We start from the raw sequence: 20,269 nt of genomic DNA, 5'->3' as shown, positions 1-20,269 counted from the left end.
ATAGTTATAACGATCATCACGTAACAGTGACTAAAGGTCTAGTTACGTAGACCACATAAAATTAGGTCATCTGAATGCCTTCCTTCTGAGATCTGCTAGCTATAATTCACACCTACACACCACGAATGCACCGCGAGTACTTTTTCTTGCCTCTTACCCTTTGCACATATCACTCCTCTAGCAAAAACATCTTTTAATTTTTTGAGACTGTTCGAATGACACCTTCATTTCCTTCCTAGTGTTCTCTCATGTACTTCTCTTTTATAATACTCATCACACTGTTTTAATCTTTTTAAAAAAACTCTCAGACTTAAACCTCTTTGGAAGGAAGCTAATTCGTGTTCTACTGATGTCAGTGTTCCCTGCGTAGAGCCAGTAACGACCACAAAGTAAGTATTCAAGAAACCTAACGGGAAGGACACAGGAACAACAGATCACTGAAGAATAAATTTCCTTTTTGCTGTTATCTGGCATTTCTCCCTCTGGCTTGCACATGTTCACAAATCAAATATCCACCAAAGATCAAGAATACAGTCTGGTATGATTTTTAGGATATTTGTGACAATGGCCAAAGTTCCTTTGAGGGATGACCTAAAACACTATAATGGGCATTTGATGACAAAAAAGCTGCAGAGACTGCAGCCTGGGAGAGAGAGGAGAGAAAATTTACACATTAAAAAGGATTGAAATAATATACCAACTAAAATAAAGAGATTTACTTGGAACCCCAGATAACCAAACTGCTAAAATGATTTTGACACATTCAGAGAAATTTGAACATAGACTGGATATCTAATGATGTTGATTTTTAAGTTGTGATAACGGTATTTTGATTATAGTTTTCCAAAAAGACTCTTTATCTTTCAAAAGTAAACAGTAATAGAGTCATGGATGAAAAGGAAATGAGATAGATGATGCCTTGGAATTTGCTTCAAAACAGTCTGGGAGGAGGCAGCGGGTGGGGTGAAGATGAAACCATACTGGGTAGTAGCTGGTAATTACTGAAGCTGAGTGATGACTGAACACGGGCTCATTATAATACAACCCCTTTTATACATGCTTGATGTTTATAACAAAATGTGAAAAAAAAAATTCAGGGAAATGTGACTCTGTCTTCACAGTGGACATGCTTCCCCGAGCCATCGTCGTATGTGGGGAGCAGCCTGGCCATGCACAGGGAAAACATGTTATTGCCATAATTACAAAACATCTCTGGGCGTGTCTTCCTCATCCCTGTCCCCATGAGTGTCACTTTCTACAGGGCAGAGCTCTTGGGCACCATCTGCACACAGCAGGGAGGAGTTCTCAGCTGTAACCAAGCATGCCAGATTTTAGCTCCTGCCAAACAGTACTCTCCCTTAAACACGCCACTTTTATTCAAACAGCCCAACCTCATTTCAAAACCCTGTAAATTTTCAAACCACCCACCAAAACAAGCAGACACCATAAAAAACCATAAAGAGCCAGAAAGACGAGGAAAGGGACAGGAAGGTATAAATGAAAATGAGCCACAAAACCGTACACACTCCCACCAAATAACGAGTGGGCTGTGGGATGAGCACACCGGTGGCACGGACATTACTAACGAGGGCCACAGACCACAGGAGGCGTCTCCTGCTGCTGCCCTTTGATTCTTCCTCTGGGCTCCCTGCGTGCTCAGGAAAGGTGTGAGGCACCACTGGAGCAGTAGATTGCCAGGCAGGGTCTCGCAATAAAACAGCCCCAGCTTTCTTGCAGCCACTAGTTTTGGGGGAAGCTCATTCACTTTTCAATGACAGTACAGGTGTTTCCTAGTTAGCGAACATGGGGAATGAGATTTAGAAACAGAAAGGACTAACTCTGTATTCCCTTCAGAGAAATTTTACTTAAAATTAATCTACAATCAGGAGTTCAATGACAGTTGCCTGGATTTTCCTGGCAATCTACACTCGGCGCGAGGCCACATCCGCTTGGGGGTTTACCTTCTTCCGAGTTAAGACCCCGTGGGTGTTTTAACCATTAAAATAACTTCCCATTTGTTTATCTTTTGGAAAAAAGCAGTTTGCTGGGAATCACGAAAACTTTAACAGGAGAAATGGATTCCATGGCAGAAGAGAGGAAGAGGAACTAGCCAAAGACCTGCTGGTGCAGCTCTCCTGTCCTGGCTGACTGCCATGAGACAGGATCCACGCGGTGGACTTCACCAACAAGGCGCGTCTGCGTTACCTGGTGACTGACACCCTGCTAAGCCTTGGGACATTGGCCCTTAGTGGAATATTATTTAGGGCCCTGGGGAAAACAACACTGGGCTCTTTCAGCAGCTGCCCACTCTGTTCCGAGGCAGACCAGCGTTCATCACCGGGCAGTGCCGGGCTCTTGGGCGCTTTACAGACCTTGCCTCATGTAACTGGTAACAACCACCGTGGCAGGAGGGGGAGGAACGGCCCTGGACACGTCTCCCACATTCCAGGCACCCTGCATTACCTAGTAAAATTCATTCCCCCCCGCGTCGTCATGGTCCTGCCTGAACGTCCCCTGCTTCTAATCTAGCATCTCTCTGCATTTGATTCTTCCTGATCCACAAGCACCTTTGTCTATTGTGCTTCACCCTGACACCCGCCTTAGCACTTCGCTATGAAAAACCATCCCAACTTCCACAAGCGTTAACTCTTCACTCCGTTATCACAGGAAGTAGTCAAGAGGTGTGACCCCACCAGGAAGACCAACGGTGTACCTTTCGGGTGATTGCATAGTGTCCTTTGAGCTCGTGCAGGGCCCACTTGATGTCCTGACTGCTGAGCATTTTGAAGTCGGCCATCAGGAGATCGGCAGCTTGGATGAAGCAGCGCTGGTCAAGAGGAGCCAACTTAGAGTAGTCAAAAAAGTCTACCTTAGGCAACTGAAAAGAGAGAGGAGCACAGCGTTAGAGCCAGACAGTGTGCGTCCCGTGAGGGGAAGTCACCTGAAGGAATGCTTAGTCCAGAATAAAACCATCCCACTCCTAGTTACTCTACAAAGAGGTTCCAGTCCTGAACAGATACGAAGAAATGGTGAAGCGGAGAAGCTAAACGGCTCTCCAGAGTCTGGAGACGAGTTTCACTAGTTAGAGCTACAAAAAAAGGATAGCTGGGGATTTGAACCCGATCTTTCAGCCATCTTCTTTTTACAAAATGTTTAGGAAAATTAATTGTTTTCAGGCTACGGAATAAGTAAAAGAGATAGAAGAATTTGTAGGGAGTAGAGGGACCGAGTGACGTAGTTCTGGACTACACTTTCCTTAACTACTTACACGAATCACTAGTTTGGATCACAAACGAAGGCAATAATTGAGATTTAAAAATCAAACTGTTTATATCTTGATGCGGGATTTGGTGACATAAGTGTGTGCACTGTATATAAATCTTACATCAAAACCATGAAGAGATATTGAACTCTAGGCAATGATCCACATGATGAAGTATGTTTGGGCAGTGTATTGATGTTGTAGTGATTTACGCTGAAGTGCATTATAATGAAATAAAATGTAAGAGATGTGCCGATGGACAGAGAGATGGATATGTGACAAAGTAGAGAAAATGTTACCTTCTAACAGTACTGCTGCTGGGTATATAGGTGATAAATGTAAGATCTTTCGACTTTACCGTGTAATTAAAATTTTTGATGATAAAATGTTATCCCAACTGAAATGATATCAAAAATCTCGGCCAATTCTTGTTTCATTTTAGAAACTTGCTTTGTAGTATTAAAGAAATAGAGAATTTGTTTTGTATTTTATGGAAAAGGGAAGAGAGAATTGAAATTAAATACAGATGTCAAAGTGGCTCAGGTTGGGAAATCCCACTGAAGTCTAAGTATATTCTGAAATCCTATTTTCCTGGCTAGTCTTGAAAAATGTGTCCTGACAAAGCACCTTCTTCCCATAAAGATGATGTAAGAAGCAGAGCATTTCTAGGTAGAGACCATAAAAAAAAGAGCATGGCACTTGCCTTTGTCTCATCTTGGCTGGCAAGCAGGCTGCTAGTGGGGTTGATAATGACTCGATCTTCTCTCTTTGGATAATCTGGATTTTCCAGAAGAAAATTACAAAGTCTGCAAAAATAAATGATGTCACTTTCATATTGCTTCCAGACCCCACAACTGCCCATTGATTCAAACACACATTTCGAAAAGTAAAGGCCCTAGTTACACATTACAATTGGCCCGTCACGGAATTAAATGTTTGCAGATCAGGAAACGAAACAAATAGACAAATAAGACAATTACATTGAATTTCTATTTTTTCTTGCTAGCTTCCAAAGCAATAAACATACTGATGAATGCAAACCCCTCTGAAGTTTTTCTATTAGTTGGTGTCAATGTAATGAAGTCACTGAAATTCTTATTGGTTGAACTACATAGAACTACAGAATTTAAATGAAAAGTATCCATTTGTCAGGAAACTATATAACAAAGGGTGGGGAAAATATGTACTCACATTCACAATTAAAAATAGTTTGCTAAAAGAATAAAAGAAATGTTTTATTTTCTTTTTTAACACCTACGGCACCTGGTATTCCTAGGTGGTCTCCCATCCAAGTACTAACCAGGAGGCCTGACCCTGCTTAGCTTCCGAGATCAGACAAGATCAGGCATGTTCAGGGTGGATGGCCGTAGAAAGAAATGTAAAAGCCCTGTTAATTCACCTCTATTTTTGTAACCGTGCAGTTGTATAAATCCCTATGAGCGATCTGAGCGACACTCAGTTTACTCAGCCTGCGAGGTGAAGGAACAGATGGTCTGCTCTTAATACGAAACCCAAGCCTGCCTCTTTATCAACACTATGTAACACTGCAAAGGTAAGGATGGGAGGAGTCAGATACACACAGATTTACAATACAAGTGTTGACCAGCAACGCTCTTCAGCCTGTAATCACCAAAACTGGCGACAAACTGTGCTCCTGGATGATGCCACAGTGCGAGGTCAGTTTGGGTGGTGTGCAGCCTGACTCTTCACTACCAAGAAGGTCCCTCTCCCCATCCTTCCCTCCTCTGCTCCTGCAGATTCTCAGGACGACTCTGCCCCCTCATAAGTGCCCCACCCATGATTCTCACTTGACTCCCTTCTTCCCAGGTCCTTCCTGTCCAGTGTCAATAGTGGACCTTTAATGCTAAGACAGGTCCGACAGAAAGAGAATGGAGGAAAAGTCTACCTCTAGCTCCTCTCCTCATCCAAGTGATTGGGGACCACAAAATGGGGAGGGGCACACTTCCTCTGCAACCCTCTGAGAACCCTCCGCAAAGCCCCTCCTCATCCTACTCCAAGACCAGTCAGCACACTTCAACACCATCATTTCTGGGAGCCCCAAATGCTGCTTCTCTAAGCTCTCCTCGTCCTTATCACCATGTCCATCTCCTGGAACACAGTGCCGGAGGCCCAGTGACAGGAAATAACCCCTTCCCATATCATGGCTATAGCAAGGGAAGACAAGAATTCTGAGCACCTCTCCCTCTAAAAGCACTGCCATCAATGGTAACTCTTTGTTCCAGGACGAAATGATGAGCACTGTAGGTTACACGGATCTCTGAAGGCCGACCTGAGAGTTAACAACCACTAAGAACCCACTACCTGTGGGGAAAGGCCTACTGTTCCCAGCAACTCAACTCCAGTCGCGCATACCCTGAAGGACTACACACCAGAGGCAGGGCAGCTCCTCCATTCGACTGCCTGTCTGTAATGTTCCCATCAGTGTGGCTGCCACAGGCCAACAAACTGCCAGATACCAGAAATGTGTGGAAAGTTAAAACAGCAATCTTTGCCAGAATGGCCATCTATTAGTGAAGCCAGTGGTTTCCAACTCGGGTGCATGGAAGATGATCTGCTGAAGTGTTGGAAGAAAGTATTAAAATTCCTATTTCTTTTTTTAAAAATCTCATCCTTTAAAATTTTCTATTTTTATGTATTTTCTAAAGTACATAATACAGCATGATATAGAGGTAGAATAGTAAGTCTAATTTCTGGGGGCAAAACCTCCGAACATTTTAGGAGTTCTTAATTCATTTTATATTTTCAACACTATTAAGAAATTCACGTACTGAGTTGCTATAAGATGTGAAGTTCCACGTGGCAGAAATGAGAGGCATTCACTTTGAACTGTCAAAAACTGTTTCCATTTAATATTTTCTCTACTCTTACCAACAGAACTTTCCTGGAGGTTAACAGACTTTTGATGACACAAATAATTAAGGACAAAGTTTCCCTTCTACAGAAGTAAGCTACAATCCAATGCATTAATATTTACAGCCTGGGGCCGAGGCAATGGGAGGCCGGTCTAACTCAGATCTGCCCACCTATTCCTATTATTTCAGGCTTGATCTCACCTGACAAACTAAAGGGTCTCACCTGACAAACTAAAGGGTCTCGAGAAAGCACTCCTAAGCACTCCTAAGTAAGCCAGACTAGCACCCCAAGCTTTTATTCCTTAGATACTTCTTGCTGTCTGGATCCAATTTGAGTGAGTGAAAAGTCTTAACCAGCCAAAGAGTTGAGTCCCATCATAGGAGGTTCTCTGGTGGACAGGTACCCCCTTGCTAACATGACCAGCTGGTTACATCTAGCAGTGATTTAAAGACCCAGGGATGAGAGGAAAGCACTGTCAGGAAAATCAGGCTGTAGGTCTGAAAAAAATTCAATACAATTACTTTACGTTCCCTTTCTTTTGGACTTCATGAGAATTTTTATGTCTTTAAGAATGAATATTTGTTTCTGAATGATGCAAAAGGCTAGTCAGTTAGGTCCCTAGGAAAAAACACATGAGACTCAAGAGGCAGGACAGCAAACTTGTCACAGAATCTGTCAATTTGGTCACATTTTACTAATATTTCACAGACAACTAATCTTGCAGATAGATAAAAAATAATATGTTCATTTGTAGAATGAGAGGGTAACATTAAGGTATACTAAAATTTCTAAAGGGTTACTTTAATATTTGCTATAAATTATTAAAAAATACACTTGGTATTTCCTATTCAAATCAGTATTCTGTAACTAAATCTGCTACGTCTATACTTTATTATTTATATTTTCTAAAATAAACAAGTATGTTTCATAATCAGGAAAACCTTAACAAAAAAATTCAATAAAAAAAGGGTTAACAATTCACAAAGGAGGAAAATACAATTAGTAAACAAACATATGAAAAATGCCATCCAGCCAATTATAAAAAAAAATGCAACATAAAATATTAGATTACTTTTATGTACAGTCAACAACAAAAAAACCTAGCACCATTATTCAATATTATCAGGAATTATTAAAGCAATTCACATATTTCCAACAGCAACGTACAGTGGTACAACTCTGCTGGAAAGCTATCTGGAAAATATTTCCAAGGACCATGAATTTGTTTATAATCCCAGGCTCCAAATTGTAATTTAGGGTTTCAGCATGTAGTAAATAATTTTAAAAATGCTATATGCAGAATAATGTTCATCAGAGCGTTAGTGAAAACTATGAACAAACAAAATATTTAACAAAGAGGAAAATTCAATAGAGTAATTGTTATTAAAGGCAATCATTAACACCATGAAGGAAAAAAATGGAAAATGTTTCATACTTAACATTATTTCATAAGTAAGATACCCCAAACTGTATTTCCTCTCTGAAAAAAACCGTTTTCATTCCAAGAACTAAAAGGATACATAAAAATAAAATCGGTTGTTTTTTAGTTGAACTGAAGTCTAGGAGATATTTTTCATTTTAAAAATGGAGTTGTTTCTGCTCCACTTTGCTATGAATCTAAAACTGCTCTTAAAATAAAGTTTATTAATTAAAAATAATACAGCTATCATGTGGTTTACATACTCAAAACATGCAGAACACAAAAAAGCTATGTTCATTGTATTTAAAGAAAAAATTTTAAAATACAGGCAAAAAAATAAAACATTAGAAAAATAACCAGAAGAATTTTTTTAAAATGCTAGAAATGAAAAATGTAGACACTAAAATTAAAAACATAGCGGATGAGTTTAATAGGTTACATCCCATGAAAAGAGAATTAGTGAACCGGAAGATAGCTCTGAAGAAACAATCCGGAATGTATCTCAGAGACAGAGAGATGGGGTTGAGAGGCATAGAGGACATGGGGAGAAGAGAAGTGTTACAGGATGAGAAAGAGAATGGGGCAAAGGGATTATTTATTTGATGAGATAATGGCTACAGAATTTCCGGAACCGACCACCATCATCAATCTATGACTCACCATGGTCTACTTTCTAAATGTTTTGCCTTAGTGTAATATACACTAATTGCAAAAATAATTATAAGCATTATTCACTTTACTCAGTAAAGTTAGTATTAGTAGTAACACTAGCACTATAGTTTAAAAATTATTTTATGTATATTGTAGGATAAAGAAAATTAATATATTAACGTTATTAGAATTTACATTTTTAGTGGAAGAAAAAACAACTCAAAATGTAAAACTTAGAAAGACTGAGGAAAAAAACCCGTAACGTTAATGGCCGAATGGGAAATTATAAATTCATGATTTAAAAAACCGTATTTCTTTGGTCTGTCCCTTGAAAGGGCCTAGAAATAGTGACACGCTAGTAGCGATGTTACTTTATAAATATCAATCCTCGTTCCAAGAAACCTGGATTTCTTGGAGAAATGACAGGTTCTAGGTTTGAGGCAGAGAAGTTCAAGGTAAGCCTAGGGCAAGCTGGCACATTAGGAAGTAAGGACGTGCTCAAAGGCTAATGGAGTCATACCAAAAAGCACAGGTACATCTGAAGAGGCTCCTCCTACTGGCCAAATTTAGGATAGTTCAGTATCAAAAAGAAAAATTGTAACTGGTTTATAAAACACCACTTATACAAAACCGTATATTCATAGTGATTTAAAAAAAAAGAGCAGGAGGAAGTAAAAAGGCAAAATCTTCTTTACAGTAGAATGCCAGATAATAATCTAGGTGGTAGATATATGGGTGTCCATTGTACAGCCTTTCAACTTCTTATGTTCAAAACTACTGGAGAAAAAAAAAAATCAAAGACATTCTTTAAAAAGTATGTTCTAGATTAAGGCGCTAAATATTAACAAATACACAATGAAACCTTGATTCAGTCTTGGTTTAAAAACTGGCAATAGTGGCTGCCTCTGGACCGAGGTGGAAAGACAGGGCTGTTGCTGGCACCAACAGTGTGTTTGCACGAATCAGAAAAAAAGACTTCCTCTGGACTGCTGACCTGGGAAAGGTGGTAAGTGAAATAAGCCAGTCACAGAAGGACAAATACTATGTGATCCTACTTTTATGAGGTTCCTGAAGTAGTCAAATTCACAGAGACATAAAATAGAATGGTGAGTGCCAGGGGCTATAGGGAGGGAGTGGGGAATGGAGAGTTAGTATTTAATACAGAGTGTCAGTTTAGGAAGATGAAAAAGTTCTGGAGACCGATGGTGGTGATGGCTGTGCAAAAATGAAAATATAGTGTACACTTAAAAATGTTTAAAATGGTAAATATTTGTTATGTATATTTTACCACCATAAAAAATAAAGAAAAGGTAGGTGGTATACTTACACATTCAAATCATAATAATTCTTCAAATGAATTATTTCCTCAATATATCCATTTGCTACATCTGGAAATCTCGCTTCCTGGAAAGGAATAAAAACATTTACATTTCATCCACTAGAATGGTTTCAAACTGTAATAAAAACCAGATGCAAAAAGTATATAAAATGACTACAGTCTAGGAAAGGGCTATAAGGCAGGTTTGCGTCTGGCTTAATATTCCATACGAGGTGCCCAGATTTATCTGTCTACATAAAATATGGGATCTAGAAAGGTCCCTAGAGATTATCTGGTCCTCTGCTCCCATTTTGCATGTCCATTCTTCATTATTTCAATAAATATTGAACATCTCTGCTTAGGTAAAGGAAGTCTCAAGATGAATACAGCACTATCCTTGAGAAGCACATGACCCAGTGGGCCAGATGAAACCTGGGGAAAGAAGGGTTAAGAGACTGTTCAAAGGCAAACGACAGCCGAGCCCAGACATAAAGCCCTTCACTACTTTCTGGATCAGTGATATCCAACAGGATTTTATACAGTGACAGAAACATTCTATTCTGTGCTTTCCAATATGGCAGCCATTCAGCCTCATGTGGCTACTGAGCACTTAAAATGTGAATGGTGCCACTGGAAACAGAACTGTAATTTTACTTGTTGCAAGACATTTAAACTTAAACAGTAACATGAGGCTACCACATTGGACAGTGCAGTTCTAGGTAAATCTTATAAGCCCACTTTAAGGATTTGACTTTGGAGTTAACTCAATACCTTTTTAAAAGCTGGATGACTGCTCTTATGACAGCACCAGGGCACCTGTGATCTGTAGCTAGAATCCCAGAGGGCTTGGTAGGGGGTAAGGATAGATTAAAGAATCCTGGTTCAATTTTCATGTTTTCAGAGTTTCTCCTCTATGTATCCAGCTGGATACTCCTTAGGGAAATGAAGTGTGTGTGTACACGTACACACACACACACACACACACACGTTTTTGCAATAGAAGAAAACTTAGCCTATTTAATGTCTATAATTATTTACTTAATAAAATACAACTTACTGTTTCTTTCACTAATAGTGCAACGACTTCTTGATCTACCTCCGCAGCTTCTTGCCCCCAAAGGTTTTCCAAATTGGGCTCCTGAGATCCTGGCAGCGGAAAGGCTGGGCCTGGTTCTTCGTCATCTATTGCTAACTGCTGGTCTTCAAGCTCCCCCAGAGGTTGGGCAGGAGGAGGAGAAGAGGGGCCCGGAATCCCATCCTGCTGGGGCTCTGGCCGTGGGAAAGCCAGCCCTGGGCGCTTGTGCTGATACAACAGTGGGCCCAGTTCTCCTGCCGGCTGCCGCTCCTGAGGGACCACCTGGTTTGTTATCTCACGTGCCTGCTGGTTTAAAGATTGAAAATAAGGGTGGTCTAACCAGTAGTCGTCTTCGATGGTCTGGTCATCTAGGATGGCAGCTGATTCTCCGAGGTTTGATAACAGCTCTGTCTCTGAGTCTTCAGATGACTGGTTCCGAGTGCGCAAAGGATTGCCTTCTGGAAAAAGAAGACTATTTTCTCCCCAGATAATGATTTTTGGCCCTGATCTGGGTTTGACCATATCATTTGCTGCTTGGTTATGACTTGGTCCAGGCTTGGGTTCTCTTTTTGTTTGGCTACTTGGCTTAATGAATTCAGAAACTCCAGGAGGCCCAAGATCCAGAAATTCACCGTAGTCATCCTCAGAATCATCCTGTGCCCCAGAATCAAACAATGAGCTGTTATACACTGAAAAAAAGCTGTTCTTATTTGATTCAAAGGCTGCTCTAGACTTTTTAGGCCTTTCTTCTCCCAAATTTTTGAGATCTTGCCACTGGGCAGCTGGTTTGATGAGATTGGGTCGTGATGTTTGCGGTTTACTTGTCTAAGAAAAAATGAAATTTTAATAATAATAATTCAATTTCTTTCCTATGTCTATGTCTCCTTATGTATTTATATTGAGCTTCTGAGATAGGACAGGAAAGAAACAAAAACAAAAACACCCTCGTCCACAAGACCTACTTTTCACACTTATTTTAACACTGAAACTCGATCATACTATACTAACTATAAGAATCAAGGTAACAATTCATAGACTGAAGCCTGAATTATAGTTTGAATTATCATTTCACATAAGACCACTAAAACCGAAAAAAAAAAAAAAAGTGCATAGTAAATAATGAAAAAGTGACAACACAGTAAAGAAATGAGAAATGTTCAATAAACATATGAAAATAATCTAAATCTCATTAACAATCAACAAAATTAAAATTAAAATAAGATTCTGAACCCCCCTCATAAGACTAGCAAATTTTTTAGCTAGATAATATCAAGCCATTAGTAAGGATATGAGAAAACTGCTGGTGAAATTCGGAGAGCAATTTGGCATTATTTATTAAAGTAAAAAAATGTATATCCATATGTGTTATTCGCATCACTTTTTTCATACCTATTCTACAAACCGTTATGTATCTAAAAGGGGCAGATACAAGGATATTCACTGCCACAATGCTTCTAACATAGAAAAGAAATGGAGACATCTTAAAGTTCGTTCCTAAGAGACAGCTAAGCAAATTATCATTTATTTGCTCTATAAAAGTCTCCAACTCCCCTCTCCCCAAAAGGGGTACCTCCATAGATCCTGAAATGGAAAGCTCACCAAGAAATGTCATTTAAGTGAAGAAAAGATGCAAAACAATACACAGAATGGTTTTATATTTAAAAAAAAAAAAATCAAAACAGACATAAACATAACCAACCATATCTAAAAGCACATATATGCATACACATATACACACATATTCAAAGAAAAAGATCTGGAAGGATACATGCCACACTGATAACAAAAGTTCTTCTGGGAAATCCCAGGGAGAAAGGGGCTGGTGAAGAGACTTCAGTTTTACGCATATTGTTTTGATTTCTATAGAGAATGTAATACAAACGTTTTAAGTCATGGTTTTATAGAAATAAGGTAAACCATCAAAAGTTGGGAGAGGAAGTGGAGAAGCTGGGGGTCAAAAAATACACATAAAGCTGGTAAATCCAATGACATCTATAAGGACAGCATTTTTATTTATTTATTATTTTTTTAAGACAGCATTTTAAAGTATAAAAGTAACTACTTGAAGAACTAGTAAGAATAAAACTACAGATAAAAACCTTTCAAATTAATCAGCAAGAACACACTCCCAATATAAATAAAAATAAAACTCCAATGATGCAGGTAATATAGTGAAAGGTTATTTTTAAAAACAATAAAAACATAAAGCATATTAAATACTATGAAAGAACTAAAGACAAACTATAATAGTCACATTAATAAATATAAATGAGATCAATTCACCTACTAAATTGAAGTCTCTTTAAATAGAACCACTAAGCGAAACCCAACTACATAATCAACTATATAATCAAGAATTATTGGAACACAGTGATTCAGAAAGCATGTAGGTAAACACACAAATGTGGACTTCTGACTCCAGTAATGGCATGCTAGAACACTCAGATCAGTCCTTCTATTGGGGGAAAAGCAGAAAACCTGGTCAAAATATCAAGGCAAAACCAAAACCAAAACACCTATTTGACAGACTCAGATATAGGGGGACAGGATCCAGGAGGAAGAAATCCAGCAGTATGAGCCCCACATTAGGATACTTTCCCCCTACAGATGCATTTGCCAATTCTAGACCTGGCTAAAGAATGAGAAGATGAACAAACCCTTTGATATTCTTACTGAGAAGCTATGGGCACAAAAACTGGAATTCAGAATTCACCAAGGGCAAGGATGCTGGTAAATCTCAAGCTCTAATGTGAGTCCTTGAAGGGCTACTCCACTGAATAAGGGTAAACTGGAAATACCTCTCAGAAACTGAATCCTAGTTTGGATAGTTTAAATCTATGAATCTGAGATTACTGGTCCCCTAACCTTTGAGACACAAAAGTGGGCCATTTCTAAAGAAAGATCTAACATCATCTAGAATCTCAAATTTTTCATACATAACGATGACTATTATTCAATAAAAAATAACTAGGCACATAAGAAGCGGATGCAACATAATAGAAAACTCAACCAAGAGAAGTAGCAGACAAGAGAAACAAATCTACGGAGGTTTCAGATAGTGAAGTCACCGGATATGGATTCTAAAATAATAACATGCTTATTTAGCATGTTTAAGGAAATAAAAGACTAGATTGAGAACTTCAGCAGAGGACTAGAAATCGTTATAAAGAAAGATCAGTGGTTATTAGCGCTGGTCAGGATAGGAGGATTGAGGAATGACAGATAAAGGGAATAGGATTTCTTTTGGGGGGTAATAAAAATGGTCTAAAATTAACAGTGGTGATGGATGCACAATTCTGTTTAGATATACCAAAAGTCACTGAACTGTACACTTTAAAGGGATGTATGCTATATAAATTATATCTCAATAAGCTGTTTAAAAAAAGGAATGAAGTACTGATGACACATGTACCGAAAATACAGTAAGAAGCCAGTTATAAAAGACTGTATGATTCCATTTATATGAAATGTGCGTGAGTCAAATCTACAGAGATAAAAAGATTAGTGGTTGCCTAGGGTGGGGGAGGACAGAGATTAGAGGTAGGAAATGGGGAGTCACTGCTAATAGGCACAGAGTATTTTGGGAGGATAATAAAAATGTTCTAAAATTGTGTTAATGGCTATAAAATTCTGTGAATACACTAAAAACCATTGAACTGTATACCTTAAATGGATGACTTGTATGATATGTGAATTTTATCTCAATAGTTGTTTTAAAAAGGTAAAGAGAGAGCCCATGTAGAAGCCTTGAAGAAAGCAATGCCTGCCAGCCTCCACTCTCCCTCTGTCCCAGCCCCATCACCTCTGATCACGGCCACATGGAGATTCCAAGCCAGAATGACCCAGCTGAGTGCTTCTCAAATTCTTGATCCATGGAAACCATGAGAATAAAATGACTAGTTGTTTTAAGTAATTAAGTTTTGAGGTGATATGTTACATAGCAATAAGTAACCAGAATAACATAAAAGAACGAATACAGGATGACTAACTCAAGAAGTTAATAAAAGGACCATAAAATAAATGCCAAAGAAGTTATGTTGAATATGCTAAAGCAGAAAGAAAGAATTAATAAAGACAAATGCAAAAACAAGTAAGAAAACAAATGGTAACATTACAAAATAAATCTCAGAAGCTGTTCTGTGGTAAAGGAGAAAGGAAGAGAACAAGGTGACGAAGGAAGAAAATGATTAGCTCATCAAATCAAGAAAAAAGGGGAAAAAATACAAAGCACACAAAATAGAAAAGGAAAATGAAGCCATCATAAATTTAGAGGCAGAAGAAAGACCAGCAAGCTAAGTTGTACATTTCTATTAAATATATTAAAAGACCTTGAGGAAATAAGTGATTTTCTAGGAAAATATCAGTGAATAAAACTGATATTGAAAGCAACAGATGATCTAAACATGTTAATTACCTTGGAGGAAGCTGAGAGTTTCAAAGAACTGTCCTTCACAAAAAGCAACAACTTAGATGCCTTTAGGGATAATTCTACCAAATCTTTAAGGAAGTTAACGTTTTTTAATGTTTTTTTTTTTTTGTTGTTGTTGTTATTTAAAATATTATTTAAAATGTTATTTAAAATATTATTATCAGACTACAGAAAAAGAAAGAAACTTCTCAATTCTTCATAAAGTCAGAATCAGAATCATGTTTATAAAAAATCTGTCAAGGATAGCACCCATGGGCCAATCTTGATTATAAGATCTACGGAGAAAACCCTAAATAGAATCTTAGCAAATAGAACCTACCAACTACAATACTACCACCAAGTGGAGTCTATCTAGAAACAGAATAATTTACATTAACAAATCAAAGAAGAAAAATTATATGATCATCTCCATAGATGCTAAAATTGAATTTGATAGAATTGTACATTCATGCATTAAAAGCTTGAAATAAAGTAGATGGCTACTTCCTTAACATAATTTTAAAAAATGTTATCTCGAGCAAAAAGCCACCACCATACTTAGTGAAGAAACATTAAAGCATTCCCATTTATATCAGTGGCTATTTTTCTTATTCCCATTACTATTATTACTTAAAATTTTTGAGGAGGTATCACTTATAAAATTAGACAAGAGAAGGTATAAAAACTGAAAAGAAAGTAAGTTTATCATCTGCAGATAGATCAGACACCATCCCTTGAGAAATTATGAGGGTCAACTGAAAAAAATGATGAGACATTAAAAATAAGGTGACTTGAGTATGAATACAAAAACCAATTTTTAAATAACAAAAATTGTTCTTAGAAAGGGTCAATATTATAAATATCTAGGATGATTCTGAAAAATGTGTAATGTTACATAGCAATAAGTAACCAGAAATAATATAATTTAAAAATAATAAGGGGAGATGAGCGTGGACTAGTACATGAACAGTCAGACAGAGCAACAGTGCAGAGAAGTCCAGAAACAGACCCAAACATATGGCTCCTAACGCTAAGGGGACCTCAGGCAGGGTGGAAGGGGGCTGTTCTCAGCAGCAGAACAAGGGCAAGCGATGCGCAGCACAAGCGCTGCTCTCAGCTGTTCACAAGGCCCCGACACCCTCCACTGAGTAGCTGAAGAACCAGAACGCTAACTTGCAATAATGCCTCATCACGGTAAGTTTAAGAAAACTCACTTCCGTCAGGATGACATCATCATCCAGGTCCTCTTCGTCATGTTGCTGAGGAGCTGGGGTGACCAGCATTGGAACCCCTTCCTCATCAGAGTCGTCGGATATGGTGATGGGTCCATCTCTGAGACCGATCCAGTCTAAAGGTAGGCAGAAAACACTGTCACCAGGAGGTGGGTGCAACCACATTCAGTCCTTTAATTTAGCTTTGGCATGCAAAGAGTCAAACCGAAAGCCAAGTTCATGGCTGCTGGTGAGTTAACTTATTTCCTCAAGCAGCATTTGAACCTAAGCGTTAAGAGCCATGTTTCTATCCTGATCTTTTCCAATAATACATTTCAAAAAACACTTGAGAAAATCTGACAATTATTATGCTCAAGATTATCAACGTCTCCTTATATGAGATTAGAGAAATCTGTTGATGAAATCGTCTTGTCCTGACTGCCAATTTCTTAAAAGTTAAATCATGGCCTTCCACTTCATCTCCAATTCTCCCAGGGAATAAAACACTGTTATTCAAACTGATAGGTCTGAAAAACTTTCACTCAAAAATAGTAAAATTTTCATTTAATATTTAAAATATTAAAATTTGCTCATCTTAGACATAAATCTTAAGTATCATTTATATATATTTCTGTGTTTTAGCCAAACACTCGATTAGCATCTATGACAGTAAACAATTTAACTTTCCTAGTTTCCTTTTAAATATAACTAGAGTTAAATGAACCACCTAGATATAGCAATTCTGTTCAAGGTCTCCAACTTCTTTGATCTGTTTGAAAATGGATCATGTTTGATATGAATTACTGAAAAACACAAACTAATATTTTTCCTGTCTGGTTCCATGGGAATGTTAAAGCTAAAATAGGCAATGAAGAGAAAATACATTAAGTATCCTAGGAATAAAAAAGTTAAAAAGAAAAAAGAAACAAGAGACATCACATTACAAATTTTGAAGTTCCTTCATTAAAGCTCTAACGTCTTTGTCAAGGTTAATGCCTCATATTTTTATGGCACCTAACAATCTGAAAAGCAATTTAAAATAAATTATCTCATTTCACTCCTGTAACAGAGCTGTAGTAATGCGAGGGACAGCAGTTTAACACAGGTAAGTCTGTGGGATCTAAAGTCAGACTGCCTAGGTGCAAACTCAGCTCCACCATGCTAGCTACTTGATGCTGTTATCTAATTTCTTTACACATCCATTTCCTTAATGTTAAAAAAAGGTTAACAATGGTGCCTGCCTCAAGTAGTTGTATTCGTTGAGAAAGCTCACATAGAATGCTTGTTTATCACAGTATTTGACACATAGTAAAGGTATCTAATTTCAAGTCCCTTGCCACCTACACAGTAGACTGATAACAACCAACTGAACTGAAGGCCTGGGAAGTACATGATAGAGGACTCTGGTTAAACCTGGCAGAATGAATTTAAGTGATCGTCACCATTACCTCCTGAAGTGTAACCTCTCAAATACACAAAAAAGAGGAAAGGAGAAAAGTCTACAGCCATGCTACTCTGAACAAGCCCAATCCCGTCTGATCTCGGAAGCTAAGCAGGGTTGGGCCTGGTCAGTACTTGGATGGGAGACCACCTAGGAAGACCAGGTGCTGTAGGCGTAAAAAATGAGGGATTATAAGCTGACAAGATCTTTGCAATCTGTGAGGTCAACCAAGGGTTGCCTTGCCTTAATAAAAAAGAGGAAAGAAGATGACAGTTGCCAAGAACTCTAGCAGAGTGGAGGAGGTTCAAACTCAGCCTGCAGAGGGGGAAGCCAACCAGAGCTGGCCTAATTCACGCTGCAGAATCCTAGATGTTCTTGAATAAACATATCTTTGGTCACTTCCAGTCTTAAATGGTAGTTTTTGACAATCTTGTTTAACTTTATCATTGACTTTGGGAAGAGGATTTGCCAAGCTCCTCGGTTAGCCACTCCAGAAGACCTACCCTGTGGAGGTCCATTCTAAAGAGACTCTGAGGCAGAGAGGCCCAGACACCAGGCCTGGGGTCAAGAGAGGAAAGGGGTGCCACTGAAATGGCATAATGAAAAAGGCCCCAGCTGCCTTCTGTGGCTTGGTTCTCTGAATGCCGGCAGAGTTTTAGATTTCATATGCAGGAAACTATAGACTCTTCTCTGAAAGAATGAGCCTAAGAAAAAGACACTTACAGAAAACAACACTGGGGGCCCAATGAAAAAGTTGGTTTGAAACCTATTATCTTACAGTAAAACTCAATGGTTAAGATATTTCCCAATACATCATGTATAAATACATTAGCTTTTAAAATATACTTTAAAAAAGTATAACAGAGTAAAGTCTATGAATCAAGTGTGTAGCTCCATGAATTAATACTAAAAGCCCACCTCTAGCACATGAGTAGCCTAGCTCCCCAGATTAGTTTTGCTTGTTTTTGAGTATACACTATTTCTGGCTTTCTTTCAAATAACATATCTGAGACATGTCCATGCTGCTGTACGTCACAGTAGTTCTCTCTGCTGTACATAATGCTCTATATGATTATATCATAAATAATTATTTCTTCTTCTGTTGATGGACACTTGAATTGGTTCTAGTCTTGGCTATTTTGGATAATGCTGTTATGAACATTCTTGTACATGTCTACTAAAATGAGTATACTCATTTTCAGTTGGGTACACTCTAGGAGTGGAAGTGCTGAGTCACAGGGAAAGTGCATGTTCAATTTTAGTAGACAACACTAAACAATTTTCCAAATTGTATGTGCCAATTTACACTCCCACCAGCAGTGTATAATGTCCTTATAGGGACATAGCCACGCTTGTTCATTTATATATTTATCTATAGCTGCTTTCACAGTACAGTGGCACAGCTGAGCAGTTGCAGCAGAGACTATATGACCTGCAAGGCTAAAATAGTGACTATCCGGCTCTAAGGCTGCTGAGCCCCAGTTTAGATTATTAATTTCTCAGCTTTACTTCTTATCCAACATATACATTTTAGTTTTCTTGACTTTTAGTTTTTGTTTTCTTATGAACATATTAAGTTTCTTCAAAACATGACATTGGATGCATCTCATAAGCTCTAATAGAATTGCATTTTCATTATCATGCAATTCAAAATATTAATGATAATTTTCACTGTTATTGCTTCTTTGAACTATGGGCTGTTCTAGAGTGCATTCCTATTTTCCACACATACAGGGATTTTCTAACTATATTTCTGTAATTGATTTATGGCTTAATTCCAGTGTAGTTAGAGAACATTATGTGATTTCACTCCTCTGAAACTTGAAACTTATTTTATGGTTCAACATATGGTCAATTTTGGTAAATGTATTGGGTACAATATTCTATATATGTATGTTATGTCAAGTTTGTTGATTGTATCTTCCGATATTCTGTATTCATTCAAATGTTTGTATGTTTTTGCTCTTTCCCAGTTATTGAAGGAAACAAGTTCAAATCTCCCATGTGGATTTGTTCATTTCTTCTTTCAGTTCTGCCAATTTTTGCTTTGCATATATTTTAACACCACGTTATTAAGCGTGTAGGGATTAGAACTGTTTCAGCTTTCCAGTGCTTTGATCTTTCTATCATTACAAACTCTTTATCCTTATTAATACTTCTGGCTGGAGTGTCTATTTTATCTGATAATATGTAGACATACCAGCCTTTTTTTAAGCTACTATTTGCATAACGCATCTGTTTTCTTTGCTGTGCTATTAACCTTTCTTTATATTACCTTCATTTTTAAGCCTATTTTCACTGGGTATAGAATTCTAGGTGAATATTATTCAACAATTAAAATAGACTGAATTATTTATACATGCAATAACATGAATGAATCTTGAAAATAATTATGTTGGGCAGAAGAATTCAGGCACGAAGAATATACCGTATGCTTCCATTTATATGAAATTGTCTAGTGACAAAAGGCAGATCCATTAGATCTTTAAGAACAAAACAAAACCAAAGAAACCTTTCGAAGTCAATAATTTCCAAAAGGGAATTGGGTGTTCTTAAAGAAATGTTCAAGTATATTTAAGACCCAATTAAAAAACAACTGCAACATTAAT

At 37.9% G+C, this 20,269-nt stretch overlaps 1 protein-coding gene and 2 pseudogenes across 1 annotated transcript in view; 1 reads left to right on the top strand and 2 right to left on the bottom strand.

Annotated features, from left to right (window-relative positions):
* Nucleotides 1-20,269, bottom strand: part of RNF216 (ring finger protein 216) — a 118,124-nt gene that overhangs the window by 89,280 nt on the left and 8,575 nt on the right. Inside the window, 5 exon segments of the mRNA XM_039878562.1 lie at nucleotides 2,714-2,878; nucleotides 3,966-4,068; nucleotides 9,535-9,611; nucleotides 10,583-11,254; nucleotides 16,223-16,356. Coding sequence (XP_039734496.1) covers nucleotides 2,714-2,878; nucleotides 3,966-4,068; nucleotides 9,535-9,611; nucleotides 10,583-11,254; nucleotides 16,223-16,356 — 1,151 coding nt within the window.
* LOC120616903 (uncharacterized) lies at nucleotides 4,514-4,634 on the bottom strand (annotated as a pseudogene).
* On the top strand, nucleotides 17,717-17,835 carry LOC120617081 (uncharacterized; annotated as a pseudogene).

Source organism: Pteropus medius, unplaced genomic scaffold (genome assembly GCF_902729225.1).
Source record: "Pteropus medius unplaced genomic scaffold, Ma_sr-lr_union100, whole genome shotgun sequence".
NCBI lineage: Eukaryota > Metazoa > Chordata > Mammalia > Chiroptera > Pteropodidae > Pteropus > Pteropus medius.
This window is presented reverse-complemented; position numbering and strand designations above follow the sequence as displayed.